Source organism: Taudactylus pleione, unplaced genomic scaffold (assembly GCF_031769625.1).
Source record: "Taudactylus pleione unplaced genomic scaffold, aTauple2 ptg000747l, whole genome shotgun sequence".
NCBI classification, from domain to species: Eukaryota; Metazoa; Chordata; class Amphibia; order Anura; family Myobatrachidae; genus Taudactylus; species Taudactylus pleione.
In genome coordinates, this window is record NW_028285149.1 from 1,781,251 (window position 1) to 1,800,030 (window position 18,780).

An 18,780-nucleotide genomic window follows, 5' to 3' on the forward strand; every position below is an offset into this window, starting at 1 on the left:
ACACGTAACATCCCACCATACATACTGTATGTCCCACCAGCCAGACACCGCACACGTGACATCCCAGCATATATACTGTATGTCACACCAGCCAGAGACACCGCACACATAACATCCATATACTGTATGTCACACCAGCCAGAGACACCGCACACGTAACATCCCAGCATATATACTGTATGTCACACCAGCCAGAGACACCGCACATGTAGCATCCCAGCATATATACTGTATGTCACACCAGCCAGAGACACCGCACACGTAACATCCCAGCATATATACTGTATGTCACACCAGCCAGAGACACTGCACACGTAACATCCCAGCATATATACTGTATGTCACACCAGCCAGAGACACCGCACACGTAACATCCATATACTGTATGTCACACCAGCCAGAGACACCGCACACGTAACATCCCACCATACATACTGTATGTCACACCAGCCAGACACCGCACACGTGACATCCCAGCATATATACTGTATGTCACACCAGCCAGAGACACCGCACACATAACATCCATATACTGTATGTCACACCAGCCAGAGACACCGCACACGTAACATCCCAGCATATATACTGTATGTCACACCAGCCAGAGACACCGCACATGTAGCATCCCAGCTTATATACTGTATGTCACACCAGCCAGAGACACCGCACACGTAACATCCCAGCATATATATACTGTATGTCACACCAGCCAGAGACACCGTTTACGTAACACCCCTGCATATATACTGTATGTCACACAAGCCAAAGACACCGCACACGTAACATCCCAGCATATACTGTATGTCACACCAGCCAGAGACACCGCACACGTAACATCCCAGCATATATACTGTATGTCACACCAGCCAGAGACACCGCACACGTAATATCCCAGCATATATACTGTATGTCACACCAGCCAGAGACACTGCACACGTAACATCCCAGCATATACACTGTATGTCACACCAGCCAGAGACACCGCACACGTAACATCAATATACTGTATGTCACACCAGCCAGAGACACCGCACACGTAACATCCAAATACTGTATGTCACACCAGCCAAAGACACCGCTCATGTAACATCCCAGCAAATATACTGTATGTCACACCAGCCAGAGACACCGCACACGTAACATCCCAGCATATATACTGTATGTTACACCAGCCAGAGACACCGCACACGTAACATCCCAGCATATATACTGTATGTCACGCCAGCCAGAGACACTGCACATGTAACATCTCAGCATATATACTGTATGTCACATCAGCCAGAGACACCACATACGTAACATCCCAGCATATATACTGTATGTCACACCAGCCAGAGACACCGCACACGTAACATCTCAGCATATATACTGTATGTCACACCAGCCAGAGACACCGCACACGTAACAATCCAGCATATATACTGTATGTCACACCAGCCAGAGACACCGCACACGTAACATCCCAGCATATATACTGTATGTCACACCAGCCAGAGACACTGCACATGTAACATCCCACCATACATACTGTATGTCACACCAGCCAGACACCGCACACGTAACATCCCAGCATATATACTGTATGTCACACCAGTCAGAGACACCGCACATGTATCATCCCAGCATATATACTGTATGTCACACCAGCCAGACACCGCACACGTAACATCCCAGCATATATACTGTATGTCACACCAGCCAGAGACACCGCACACATAACATCCATATACTGTATGTCACACCAGCCAGAGACACCGCACACTTAACATCCCAGCATATATACTGTATGTCACACCAGCCAGAGACACCGCACATGTAGCATCCCAGCATATATACTGTATGTCACACCAGCCAGAGACACCGCACATGTAACATCCCATATATATATACTGTATGTCACACCAGCCAGGACACCGTTTACGTAACACCCCTGCATATATACTGTATGTCACACCAGCCAGAGACACTGCACACGTAACATCCCAGCATATATACTGTATGTCACACCAGCCAGAGACACCGCACACGTAACATCCATATACTGTATGTCACACCAGCCAGAGACACCGCACACGTAACATCCCACCATACATACTGTATGTCACACCAGCCAGACACCGCACACGTGACATCCCAGCATATATACTGTATGTCACACCAGCCAGAGACACCGCACACATAACATCCATATACTGTATGTCACACCAGCCAGAGACACCGCACACGTAACATCCCAGCATATATACTGTATGTCACACCAGCCAGAGACACCGCACATGTAGCATCCCAGCATATATACTGTATGTCACACTAGCCAGAGACACCGCACACGTAACATCCCAGCATATATATACTGTATGTCACACCAGCCAGAGACACCGTTTACGTAACACCCCTGCATATATACTGTATGTCACACAAGCCAAAGACACCGCACACGTAACATCCCAGCATATACTGTATGTCACACCAGCCAGAGACACCGCACACGTAACATCCCAGCATATATACTGTATGTCACACCAGCCAGAGACACCGCACACGTAACATCCCAGCATATATACTGTATGTCACACCAGCCAGAGACACTGCACACGTAACATCCCAGCATATATACTGTATGTCACACCAGCCAGAGACACCGCACACGTAACATCAATATACTGTATGTCACACCAGCCAGAGACACCGCACACGTAACATCCAAATACTGTATGTCACACCAGCCAAAGACACCGCTCATGTAACATCCCAGCATATATACTGTATGTCACACCAGCCAGAGACACCGCACACGTAACATCCCAGCATATATACTGTATGTTACACCAGCCAGAGACACCGCACACGTAATATCCCAGCATATATACTGTATGTCACACCAGCCAGAGACACCGCACACTTAACATCTCAGCATATATACTGTATGTCAAACCAGCCAAAGACACCACATACCTAACATCCCAGCATATATACTGTATGTCACACCAGCCAGAGACACCGCACACGTAACATCTCAGCATATATACTGTATGTCACACCAGCCAGAGACACCGCACACGTAACAATCCAGCATATATACTGTATGTCACACCAGCCAGAGACACCGCACACGTAACATCCCAGCATATATACTGTATGTCACACCAGCCAGAGACACTGCACATGTAACATCCCACCATACATACTGTATGTCACACCAGCCAGACACCGCACACGTAACATCCCAGCATATATACTGTATGTCACACCAGTCAGAGACACCGCACATGTATCATCCCAGCATATATACTGTATGTCACACCAGCCAGACACCACACACGTAACATCCCAGCATATATACTGTATGTCACACCAGCCAGAGACACCGCACACATAACATCCATATACTGTATGTCACACCAGCCAGAGACACCGCACACTTAACATCCCAGCATATATACTGTATGTCACACCAGCCAGAGACACCGCACACGTAACATCCCAGCATATATACTGTATGTTACACCAGCCAGAGACACCGCACACGTAACATCCCAGCATATATACTGTATGTCACACCAGCCAGAGACACCGCACACTTAACATCTCAGCATATATACTGTATGTCACACCAGCCAGAGACACCACATACGTAACATCCCAGCATATATACTGTATGTCACACCAGCCAGAGACACCGCACACGTAACATCTCAGCATATATACTGTATGTCACACCAGCCAGAGACACCGCACACGTAACAATCCAGCATATATACTGTATGTCACACCAGCCAGAGACACCGCACACGTAACATCCCAGCATATATACTGTATGTCACACCAGCCAGAGACACTGCACATGTAACATCCCACCATACATACTGTATGTCACACCAGCCAGACACCGCACATGTAACATCCCAGCATATATACTGTATGTCACACCAGTCAGAGACACCGCACATGTATCATCCCAGCATATATACTGTATGTCACACCAGCCAGACACCACACACGTAACATCCCAGCATATATACTGTATGTCACACCAGCCAGAGACACCGCACACATAACATCCATATACTGTATGTCACACCAGCCAGAGACACCGCACACTTAACATCCCAGCATATATACTGTATGTCACACCAGCCAGAGACACCGCACATGTAACATCCCAGCATATATATACTGTATGTCACACCAGCCAGGACACCGTTTACGTAACACCCCTGCATATATACTGCATGTCACACCAGCCAGAGACACCGCGCACATATCATCCCAGCATATATACTGTATGTCAGACCAGCCAGAGACACCGCACATGTAACATCCCAGCATATATACTGTATGTCACACCAGCCAGAGACACCGCACTCGTATCATCCCAGCATATATACAGTATGTCACACCAGCCAGAGACACCACACACATATCATCCCAGCATATATACTGTATGTCACACCAGCCAGAGACACCGCACACGTAACATCCCAGCATATATACTGTATGTCACACCAGCCAGAGACACCGCACACGTAACATCCCAGCATATATACTGTATTTCACACCAGCCAGAGACACCGCACACGTAACATCCCAGCATATATACAGTATGTCACACCAGCCAGAGACACCGCACATGTAACATCCCAGCATATATACTGTATGTAACACCAGCCAGAGACACCGCACACGTAACATCCCAGCATATATACTGTATGTCACACCAGCCAGAGACACCGCACACGTAGCATCCCAGCATATATACTGTATGTGACACCAGCCAGAGACACCGCACATGTAACATCCCAGCATATATCCTGTATGTCACACCAGCCAGAGACACCGCACACGTAACATCCATATACTGTATGTCACACCAGCCAGAGACACCGCACACGTAACATCCAAATACTGTATGTCACACCAGCCAGAGACACCGCACATGTAACATCCCAGCATATATACTGTATGTCACACCAGCCAGAGACGCCGCACACGTAACATCCCAGCATATATACTGTATGTCACACCAGCCAGAGACACCGCACACGTAACATCCCAGCATATATACTGTATGTCACACCAGCCAGAGACACCGCACACGTAACATCCCAGCATATATACTGTATGTCACACCAGCCAGACACCGCACACGTAACATCCCAGCATATATACTGTATGTCACACCAGTCAGAGACACCGCACACGTAACATCCCAGCTAATATACTGTATGTCAGACCAGCCAGAGACACCGCACATGTATCATCCCAGCATATATACTGTATGTCACACCAGCCAGAGACACCGCATACGTATCATCCCAGCATATATACTGTATGTCACACCAGCCAGAGACACCACACACATATCATCCCAGCATATATACTGTATGTCACACCAGCCAGAGACACCACACATGTATCATCCCAGCATATATACTGTATGTCACACCAGCCAGAGACACCGCACACGTAACATCCCAGCATATATACTGTATGTCACACCAGCCAGAGACACCGCACACGTAACATCCCAGCATATATACTGTATGTCACACCAGCCAGAGACACCACACACGTAACATCCCAGCATATATACTGTATGTCACACCAGCCAGACACCGCACACGTATCATCCCAGCATATATACTGTATGTCACACCAGCCAGAGACACCACACACATATCATCCCAGCATATATACTGTATGTCACACCAGCCAGAGACACCACACATGTATCATCCCAGCATATATACTGTATGTCACACCAGCCAGAGACACCGCACACGTAACATCCCAGCATATATACTGTATGTCACACCAGCCAGAGACACCGCACATGTATCATCCCAGCATATATACTGTATGTCACACCAGCCAGAGACACCGCACACGTACCATCCCACCATATATACTGTGTCACACCAGCCAGAGACACCGCACATGTATCATCCTAGCATATATACTGTATGTCACACCAGCCAGAGACACCGCACACGTAACATCCCAGCATATATACTGTATGTCACACCAGCCAGAGACACCGCAAACGTAACATCCCTGCATATATACTGTATGTCACACCAGCCAAAGACACCGCACACGTAACATCCCAGCATATATACTGTATTTCACACCTGCCAGACACCGCACACGTAACATCCCAGCTTATATACTGTATATCACACCAGCCAGAGACACCGCACACATAACATCCCTGCATATATACTGTATGTCACACCAGCCAAAGACACCGCACACGTAACATCCATATACTGTATGTCACACCAGCCAGAGACACCGCACATGTAACATCACACCATATATACTGTATGTCACACCAGCCAGAGACACCGCACACGTATTATCCCAGCATATATACTGTATGTCACACCAGCCAGAGACACCGCACACGTAACATCCCAGCATATATACTGTATGTCACACCAGCCAGACACCGCACACGTAACATCCCAGCATATATACTGTATGTCACACCAGCCAGAGACACCGCACACATAACATCCCTACATATATACTGTATGTCACACCAGCCAAAGACACCGCACACGTAACATCCCAGCATATACTGTATGTCACACCAGCCAGAGACACCGCACACGTAACATCCCAGCATACATACTGTATGTCACACCAGCCAGAGACACCGCACACGTAACATCCCACCATACATACTGTATGTCACACCAGCCAGAGACACCGCACACGTAACATCCATATACTGTATGTCACACCAGCCAGAGACACCGCACACGTAACATCCCACCATACATACTGTATGTCCCACCAGCCAGACACCGCACACGTGACATCCCAGCATATATACTGTATGTCACACCAGCCAGAGACACCGCACACATAACATCCATATACTGTATGTCACACCAGCCAGAGACACCGCACACGTAACATCCCAGCATATATACTGTATGTCACACCAGCCAGAGACACCGCACATGTAGCATCCCAGCATATATACTGTATGTCACACCAGCCAGAGACACCGCACACGTAACATCCCAGCATATATACTGTATGTCACACCAGCCAGAGACACTGCACACGTAACATCCCAGCATATATACTGTATGTCACACCAGCCAGAGACACCGCACACGTAACATCCATATACTGTATGTCACACCAGCCAGAGACACCGCACACGTAACATCCCACCATACATACTGTATGTCACACCAGCCAGACACCGCACACGTGACATCCCAACATATATACTGTATGTCACACCAGCCAGAGACACCGCACACATAACATCCATATACTGTATGTCACACCAGCCAGAGACACCGCACACGTAACATCCCAGCATATATACTGTATGTCACACCAGCCAGAGACACCGCACATGTAGCATCCCAGCTTATATACTGTATGTCACACCAGCCAGAGACACCGCACACGTAACATCCCAGCATATATATACTGTATGTCACACCAGCCAGAGACACCGTTTACGTAACACCCCTGCATATATACTGTATGTCACACAAGCCAAAGACACCGCACACGTAACATCCCAGCATATACTGTATGTCACACCAGCCAGAGACACCGCACACGTAACATCCCAGCATATATACTGTATGTCACACCAGCCAGAGACACCGCACACGTAATATCCCAGCATATATACTGTATGTCACACCAGCCAGAGACACTGCACACGTAACATCCCAGCATATACACTGTATGTCACACCAGCCAGAGACACCGCACACGTAACATCAATATACTGTATGTCACACCAGCCAGAGACACCGCACACGTAACATCCAAATACTGTATGTCACACCAGCCAAAGACACCGCTCATGTAACATCCCAGCAAATATACTGTATGTCACACCAGCCAGAGACACCGCACACGTAACATCCCAGCATATATACTGTATGTTACACCAGCCAGAGACACCGCACACGTAACATCCCAGCATATATACTGTATGTCACGCCAGCCAGAGACACTGCACATGTAACATCTCAGCATATATACTGTATGTCACATCAGCCAGAGACACCACATACGTAACATCCCAGCATATATACTGTATGTCACACCAGCCATAGACACCGCACACGTAACATCTCAGCATATATACTGTATGTCACACCAGCCAGAGACACCGCACACGTAACAATCCAGCATATATACTGTATGTCACACCAGCCAGAGACACCGCACACGTAACATCCCAGCATATATACTGTATGTCACACCAGCCAGAGACACTGCACATGTAACATCCCACCATACATACTGTATGTCACACCAGCCAGACACCGCACACGTAACATCCCAGCATATATACTGTATGTCACACCAGTCAGAGACACCGCACATGTATCATCCCAGCATATATACTGTATGTCACACCAGCCAGACACCGCACACGTAACATCCCAGCATATATACTGTATGTCACACCAGCCAGAGACACCGCACACATAACATCCATATACTGTATGTCACACCAGCCAGAGACACCGCACACTTAACATCCCAGCATATATACTGTATGTCACACCAGCCAGAGACACCGCACATGTAGCATCCCAGCATATATACTGTATGTCACACCAGCCAGAGACACCGCACATGTAACATCCCATATATATATACTGTATGTCACACCAGCCAGGACACCGTTTACGTAACACCCCTGCATATATACTGTATGTCACACCAGCCAGAGACACTGCACACGTAACATCCCAGCATATATACTGTATGTCACACCAGCCAGAGACACCGCACACGTAACATCCATATACTGTATGTCACACCAGCCAGAGACACCGCACACGTAACATCCCACCATACATACTGTATGTCACACCAGCCAGACACCGCACACGTGACATCCCAGCATATATACTGTATGTCACACCAGCCAGAGACACCGCACACATAACATCCATATACTGTATGTCACACCAGCCAGAGACACCGCACACGTAACATCCCAGCATATATACTGTATGTCACACCAGCCAGAGACACCGCACATGTAGCATCCCAGCATATATACTGTATGTCACACTAGCCAGAGACACCGCACACGTAACATCCCAGCATATATATACTGTATGTCACACCAGCCAGAGACACCGTTTACGTAACACCCCTGCATATATACTGTATGTCACACAAGCCAAAGACACCGCACACGTAACATCCCAGCATATACTGTATGTCACACCAGCCAGAGACACCGCACACGTAACATCCCAGCATATATACTGTATGTCACACCAGCCAGAGACACCGCACACGTAACATCCCAGCATATATACTGTATGTCACACCAGCCAGAGACACTGCACACGTAACATCCCAGCATATATACTGTATGTCACACCAGCCAGAGACACCGCACACGTAACATCAATATACTGTATGTCACACCAGCCAGAGACACCGCACACGTAACATCCAAATACTGTATGTCACACCAGCCAAAGACACCGCTCATGTAACATCCCAGCATATATACTGTATGTCACACCAGCCAGAGACACCGCACACGTAACATCCCAGCATATATACTGTATGTTACACCAGCCAGAGACACCGCACACGTAACATCCCAGCATATATACTGTATGTCACACCAGCCAGAGACACCGCACACTTAACATCTCAGCATATATACTGTATGTCACACCAGCCAGAGACACCACATACCTAACATCCCAGCATATATACTGTATGTCACACCAGCCAGAGACACCGCACACGTAACATCTCAGCATATATACTGTATGTCACACCAGCCAGAGACACCGCACACGTAACAATCCAGCATATATACTGTATGTCACACCAGCCAGAGACACCGCACACGTAACATCCCAGCATATATACTGTATGTCACACCAGCCAGAGACACTGCACATGTAACATCCCACCATACATACTGTATGTCACACCAGCCAGACACCGCACACGTAACATCCCAGCATATATACTGTATGTCACACCAGTCAGAGACACCGCACATGTATCATCCCAGCATATATACTGTATGTCACACCAGCCAGACACCACACACGTAACATCCCAGCATATATACTGTATGTCACACCAGCCAGAGACACCGCACACATAACATCCATATACTGTATGTCACACCAGCCAGAGACACCGCACACTTAACATCCCAGCATATATACTGTATGTCACACCAGCCAGAGACACCGCACACGTAACACCCCTGCATATATACTGTATGTCACACCAGCCAGAGACACCGCGCACATATCATCCCAGCATATATACTGTATGTCAGACCAGCCAGAGACACCGCACATGTAACATCCCAGCATATATACTGTATGTCACACCAGCCAGAGACACCGCACTCGTATCATCCCAGCATATATACAGTATGTCACACCAGCCAGAGACACCACACACATATCATCCCAGCATATATACTGTATGTCACACCAGCCAGAGACACCGCACACGTAACATCCCAGCATATATACTGTATGTCACACCAGCCAGAGACACCGCACACGTAACATCCCAGCATATATACTGTATGTCACACCAGCCAGAGACACCGCACATGTATCATCTCAGCATATATACTGTATGTCACACCAGCCAGAGACACCGCACATGTATCATCCCAGCATATATACTGTATGTCACACCAGCCAGAGACACCGCACATGTAACATCCCAGCATATATACTGTATGTCACACCAGCCAGAGACACCGCACACGTAACATCCCAGCATATATACTGTATGTCACACCAGCCAGAGACACCGCACACGTAACATCCATATACTGTATGTCACACCAGCCAGAGACACCGCACACGTAACATCCAAATACTGTATGTCACACCAGCCAGAGACACCGCACGTGTAACATCCCAGCATATATACTGTATGTCACACCAGCCAGAGACACCGCACACGTAACATCCCAGCATATATACTGTATGTCACACCAGCCAGAGACACCGCACACGTAACATCCATATACTGTATGTCACACCAGCCAGAGACACCGCACACGTAACATCCAAATACTGTATGTCACACCAGCCAAAGACACCGCTCATGTAACATCCCAGCATATATACTGTATGTCACACCAGCCAGAGACACCGCACACGTAACATCCCAGCATATATACTGTATGTTACACCAGCCAGAGACACCGCACACGTAACATCCCAGCATATATACTGTATGTCACACCAGCCAGAGACACCGCACACTTAACATCTCAGCATATATACTGTATGTCACACCAGCCAGAGACACCACATACGTAACATCCCAGCATATATACTGTATGTCACACCAGCCAGAGACACCGCACACGTAACATCTCAGCATATATACTGTATGTCACACCAGCCAGAGACACCGCACACGTAACAATCCAGCATATATACTGTATGTCACACCAGCCAGAGACACCGCACACGTAACATCCCAGCATATATACTGTATGTCACACCAGCCAGAGACACTGCACATGTAACATCCCACCATACATACTGTATGTCACACCAGCCAGACACCGCACACGTAACATCCCAGCATATATACTGTATGTCACACCAGTCAGAGACACCGCACATGTATCATCCCAGCATATATACTGTATGTCACACCAGCCAGACACCACACACGTAACATCCCAGCATATATACTGTATGTCACACCAGCCAGAGACACCGCACACATAACATCCATATACTGTATGTCACACCAGCCAGAGACACCGCACACTTAACATCCCAGCATATATACTGTATGTCACACCAGCCAGAGACACCGCACACGTAACACCCCTGCATATATACTGTATGTCACACCAGCCAGAGACACCGCGCACATATCATCCAAGCATATATACTGTATGTCAGACGAGCCAGAGACACCGCACATGTAACATCCCAGCATATATACTGTATGTCACACCAGCCAGAGACACCGCACTCGTATCATCCCAGCATATATACAGTATGTCACACCAGCCAGAGACACCACACACATATCATCCCAGCATATATACTGTATGTCACACCAGCCAGAGACACCGCACACGTAACATCCCAGCATATATACTGTATGTCACACCAGCCAGAGACACCGCACACGTAACATCCCAGCATATATACTGTATTTCACACCAGCCAGAGACACCGCACACGTAACATCCCAGCATATATACTGTATGTCACACCAGCCAGAGACACCGCACATGTATCATCTCAGCATATATACTGTATGTCACACCAGCCAGAGACACCGCACATGTATCATCCCAGCATATATACTGTATGTCACACCAGCCAGAGACACCGCACATGTAACATCCCAGCATATATACTGTATGTCACACCAGCCAGAGACACCGCACACGTAACATCCCAGCATATATACTGTATGTCACACCAGCCAGAGACACCGCACACGTAACATCCATATACTGTATGTCACACCAGCCAGAGACACCGCACACGTAACATCCAAATACTGTATGTCACACCAGCCAGAGACACCGCACATGTAACATCCCAGCATATATACTGTATGTCACACCAGCCAGAGACACCGCACACGTAACATCCCAGCATATATACTGTATGTCACACCAGCCAGAGACACCGCACACGTAACATCCCAGAATATATACTGTATGACACTCCAGCCAGAGACACCGCACACGTAACATCCCAGCATATATACTGTATGTCACACCAGCCAGAGACACCGCACACGTAACATCCCAGCATATATACTGTATGTCACACCAGCCAGAGACACCACACACGTAACATCCCAGCATATATACTGTATGTCACACCACCCAGAGACACCGCACACGTAACATCCCAGGATAAATACTGTATGTCACACCAGCCAGAGACACCGCACACATAACATCCATATACTGTATGTCACACCAGCCAGAGACACTTCACACGTAACATCCCAGCATATATATTGTATGTCACACCAGCCAGAGACACCGCACACGTAACATCCCAGCATATATACTGTATGTCACACCAGCCAGAGACACCGCACACGTAACATCCCAGCATATATACTGTATGTCACACCAGCCAGACACCGAACACGTATCATCCCAGCATATATACTGTATGTCACACCAGCCAGAGACACCGCATATGTAACATCCCAGCATTTATACTGTATGTCACACCAGCCAGAGACACCGCACACGTAACATCCCAGCATATATACTGTATGTCACACCAGCCAGAGACACCGCACACGTAACATCCCAGCATATATTCTGTATGTCACACCAGCCAGAGACACCGCACATGTAACATCCCAGCATATATACTGTATGTCACACCAGCCAGAGACACCGCACACGTAACATCCCAGCATATATATACTGTATGTCACACCAGGAAGAGACACCGTTTACGTAACATCCCAGCATATATACTGTATGTCAGACCAGCCATAGACACCGCACATGTAACATCCCAGCATATATACTATATGTCACAACAGCCAGACACCGCACACGTAACATCCCAGCATATATACTGTATGTCACACCAGCCAGAGACACCGCGCACATATCATCCCAGCATATATACTGTATGTCAGACCAGCCATAGACACCGCACATGTAACATCCCAGCATATATACTATATGTCACAACAGCCAGACACCGCACACGTAACATCCCAGCATATATACTGTATGTCACACCAGCCAGAGACACCGCACACATAACATCCATATACTGTATGTCACACCAGCCTGAGACACCGCACACGTAACATCCCAGCATATATACTGTATGCCACACCAGCCAGAGACACCGCACACGTAACATCCCAGCATATATACTGTATGTCACACCAGCCAGAGACACCGCACACGTAACATCCCAGCATATATACTGTATGTCACACCAGCCAGAGACACCGCACACGTAACATCCATATACAGTATGTCACACCAGCCAGAGACACCGCACACGTAACATCCAAATACTGTATGTCACACCAGCCAGAGACACCGCACATGTAACATCCCAGCATATATACTGTATGTCACACCAGCCAGAGACACCGCACACGTAACATCCCAGCATATATACTGTATGTCACACCAGCCAGAGACACCGCACACGTAACATCCCAGAATATATACTGTATGTCACACCAGCCAGAGACACCGCACACGTAACATCCCAGCATATATACTGTATGTCACACCAGCCAGAGACACCGCACACGTAACATCCCAGCATATATACTGTATGTCACACCAGCCAGAGACACCACACACGTAACATCCCAGCATATATACTGTATGTCACACCAGCCAGAGACACCACACACATATCATCCCAGCATATATACTGTATGTCACACCAGCCAGAGACACCGCACAAGTAACATCCCAGGATATATACTGTATGTCACACCAGCCAGAGACACCGCACACATAACATCCATATACTGTATGTCACACCAGCCAGAGACACCACACACGTAACATCCCAGCATATATACTGTATGTCACACCAGCCAGAGACACCGCACACGTAACATCCCAGCATATATACTGTATGTCACACCAGCCAGAGACACCGCACACGTAACATCCCAGCATATATATTGTATGTCACACCAGCCAGACACCGAACACGTATCATCCCAGCATATATACTGTATGTCACACCAGCCAGAGACACCGCACATGTAACATCCCAGCATTTATACTGTATGTCACACCAGCCAGAGACACCGCACACGTAACATCCCAGCATATATACTGTATGTCACACCAGCCAGAGACACCACACACGTAACATCCCAGCATATATACTGTATGTCACACCAGCCAGAGACACCGCACATGTAACATCCCAGCATATATACTGTATGTTACACCAGCCAGAGACACCGCACACGTAACATCCCAGCATATATATACTGTATGTCACACCAGGAAGAGACACCGTTTACGTAACATCCCAGCATATATACTGTATGTCAGACCAGCCATAGACACCGCACATGTAACATCCCAGCATATATACTATATGTCACAACAGCCAGACACCGCACACGTAACATCCCAGCATATATACTGTATGTCACACCAGCCAGAGACACCGCGCACATATCATCCCAGCATATATACTGTATGTCAGACCAGCCATAGACACCGCACATGTAACATCCCAGCATATATACTATATGTCACAACAGCCAGACACCGCACACGTAACATCCCAGCATATATACTGTATGTCACACCAGCCAGAGACACCGCACACATAACATCCATATACTGTATGTCACACCAGCCAGAGACACCGCACACGTAACATCCCAGCATATATACTGTATGCCACACCAGCCAGAGACACCGCACACGTAACATCCCAGCATATATACTGTATGTCACACCAGCCAGAGACACCGCACACGTAACATCCCAGCATATATACTGTATGTCACACCAGCCAGAGACACCGCACACGTAACATCCATATACTGTATGTCACACCAGCCAGAGACACCGCACACGTAACATCCAAATACTGTATGTCACACCAGCCAGAGACACCACACATGTAACATCCCAGCATATATACTGTATGTCACACCAGCCAGAGACACCGCACACGTAACATCCCAGCATATATACTGTATGTCACACCAGCCAGAGACACCGCACACGTAACATCCCAAAATATATACTGTATGTCACACCAGCCAGAGACACCGCACACGTAACATCCCAGCATATATACTGTATGTCACACCAGCCAGAGACACCGCACACGTAACATCCCAGCATATATACTGTATGTCACACCAGCCAGAGACACCACACACGTAACATCCCAGCATATATACTCTATGTCACACCACCCAGAGACACCGCACACGTAACATCCCAGGATATATACTGTATGCCACACCAGCCAGAGACACCGCACACATAACATCCATATACTGTATGTCACACCAGCCAGAGACACTTCACACGTAACATCCCAGCATATATACTGTATGTCACACCAGCCAGAGACACCGCACACGTAACATCCCAGCATATATACTGTATGTCACACCAGCCAGAGACACCGCACACGTAACATCCCAGCATATATACTGTATGTTACACCAGCCAGACACCGCACACGTAACATCCCAGCATTTATACTGTATGTCACACCTGCGAGACACCGAACACGTATCATCCCAGCATATATACTGTATGTCACACCAGCCAGAGACACCGCACATGTAACATCCCAGCATTTATACTGTATGTCACACCAGCCAGAGACACCGCACACGTAACATCCCAGCATATATACTGTATGTCACACCAGCCAGACACCGCACACGTAACATCCCAGCATATATATACTGTATGTCACACCAGGAAGAGACACCGTTTACGTAACATCCCTATATATATACTGTATGTCACACCAGCCAGAGACACCGCGCACATATCATCCCAGCATATATACTGTATGTCAGACCAGCCATAGACACCGCACATGTAACATCCCAGCATATATACTATATGTCACACCAGCCAGACACCGCACATGTAACATCCCAGCATATATACTGTATGTCACACCAGCCAGAGACACCGCACACATAACATCCATATACTGTATGTCACACCAGCCTGAGACACCGCACACGTAACATCCCAGCATATATACTGTATGCCACACCAGCCAGAGACACCGCACACGTAACATCCCAGCATATATACTGTATGTCAACCAGCCAGAGACACCGCACACGTAACATCCCAGCATATATACTGTATGTCACACCAGCCAGAGACACCGCACACGTAACATCCCAGCATATATACTGTATGTCACAGCAGCCAGACACCGCACACGTAACATCCCAGCATATATACTGTATGTCACACCAGCCAGAGACACCACACACGTAACATCCCAGCGTATATACTGTATGTCACACCACCCAGAGACACCGCACACGTAACATCCCAGGATATATACTGTATGTCACACCAGCCAGAGACACCGCACACGTAACATCCCAGCATATATACTGTATGTCACACCAGCCAGAGACACCGCACACGTAACATCTCAGCATATATACTGTATGTCACACCAGCCAGATACACCGCACACGTAACATCCCAGCATATATACTGTATGTCACACCAGCCAGAGACACCGCACACGTAACATCCCAGCATATATACTGTATGTCACAGCAGCCAGAGACACCGCACACGTAACATCCCAGCATATATACTGTATGTCACACCAGTCAGAGACATCACACACGTATCATCCCAGCATATATACTGTATGTCACACCAGCCAGAGACACCGCACACGTAACATCCCAGCATATATACTGTATGTCACACCAGCCAGACACCGCACACGTAACATCCCAGCATATATACTGTATGTCACACCAGCCAGAGACTCCGCACACGTAACATCCCAGCATATATACTGTATGTCACACCAGCCAGACACCGGACACGTAACATCCCAGCATATATACTGTATGTCACACCAGTCAGACACCGCACACGTTACATCCCAGCTGGTTCTTATTACAGAATATCTGCCATATTATCCATAGTACCTGAACTACAATGCACAGTACTGCTCCTGAGTTTCCCTCTTAGCTAAAGTCATGTAACTAATTATTACAGCACCAGATTCAGTGCAGGGTACAGATGTCTGGGATTTAGGTGCCCGGGAGAAAGGGGTCACATATATATATATATATATATATATGTATATATATATTATTAGAAATGAATGCGTTATCTTACCAGCATTATCATGCCTGCTGCCGGCGGCTCCATCTTAGAGCGATACAAGTTATGTTTGTCCACAATGATTTTCTTCTCTCCATCTGTCAGCGCTGATGTGAGGTGTAAGACGCAGAGGAGGACACAGCTGAGAGCCAGCATCGTGTATCCTGGATGTCATGTATCAGACCTGACTGTGTGGCCTGATGCTATATACTATGGCAGTCACAGGCTATAAAGTGTGTAACAGGGTGGGACGTGCGTCACGACTCCACCCGCTGATGTATTATGCTGGAAGCAGAAGTATTGTACTGTAGGGACCAGGGACTGGGCAGAGCCTGAGAACACACTCTACATCCAGCCAGGGATTAATAACTACACTATTCCATATATAAAATCCAGACAGGAATGTACAGTGTGCAGATCATTATCCTCTCTGCAGGTGCAGAGTGCTGGCACATATATTATTACACCTCAGCTGCACTTTACCTCCATCCCGGCACTTACACTTCTCCTTTCTTACCACTTCCATACTACACTGCTCTGATGTCTGCACCCAATTATCACACAGGAGCTAGAGATGTGCACCGCCGACTGGTGTTTTGGTTTTGGATCTGGATCTCCTCTGATTTTGGATCTGGATTGGTTTTGCCAAAATTTCACCACCGTGTTTTGTTTTTCAGTTTTGGATCTGGATTTTTAGCAAGCTAGCTGGCTAACTAAGTTAAGTGGCAGCAGTGGGCGGCACAAACCCATGGCAGTTCAACTTCCAACATGGCACATCAGGAAACAAATGTTTTTATTATTCAAGAGAGGCCTGAGGGAGTTGGAGTATGTAGCTGAAGGCAGAGCAGGGACAGGTAGGGTTGATTGGTAGTAAATTTAATTCTATTTTTTTGATTCCAAAGAAAAATTTA

The 18,780-nt window shown here is 47.4% G+C and overlaps 1 protein-coding gene across 1 annotated transcript in view; it reads right to left on the reverse strand.

Annotated features, from left to right (window-relative positions):
• Positions 1-18,034, reverse strand: part of LOC148477104 (uncharacterized) — a 343,189-nt gene extending 325,155 nt beyond the window's left edge. Inside the window, exon 1 of the mRNA XM_088457224.1 lies at positions 17,885-18,034. Within this exon, the coding sequence (XP_088313350.1) occupies positions 17,885-18,025 (141 nt within the window). The 5' untranslated portion in view covers positions 18,026-18,034. The remainder of the gene's footprint in view (positions 1-17,884) is intronic.
• Between the last annotated feature and the right edge of the window lie 746 nt (positions 18,035-18,780).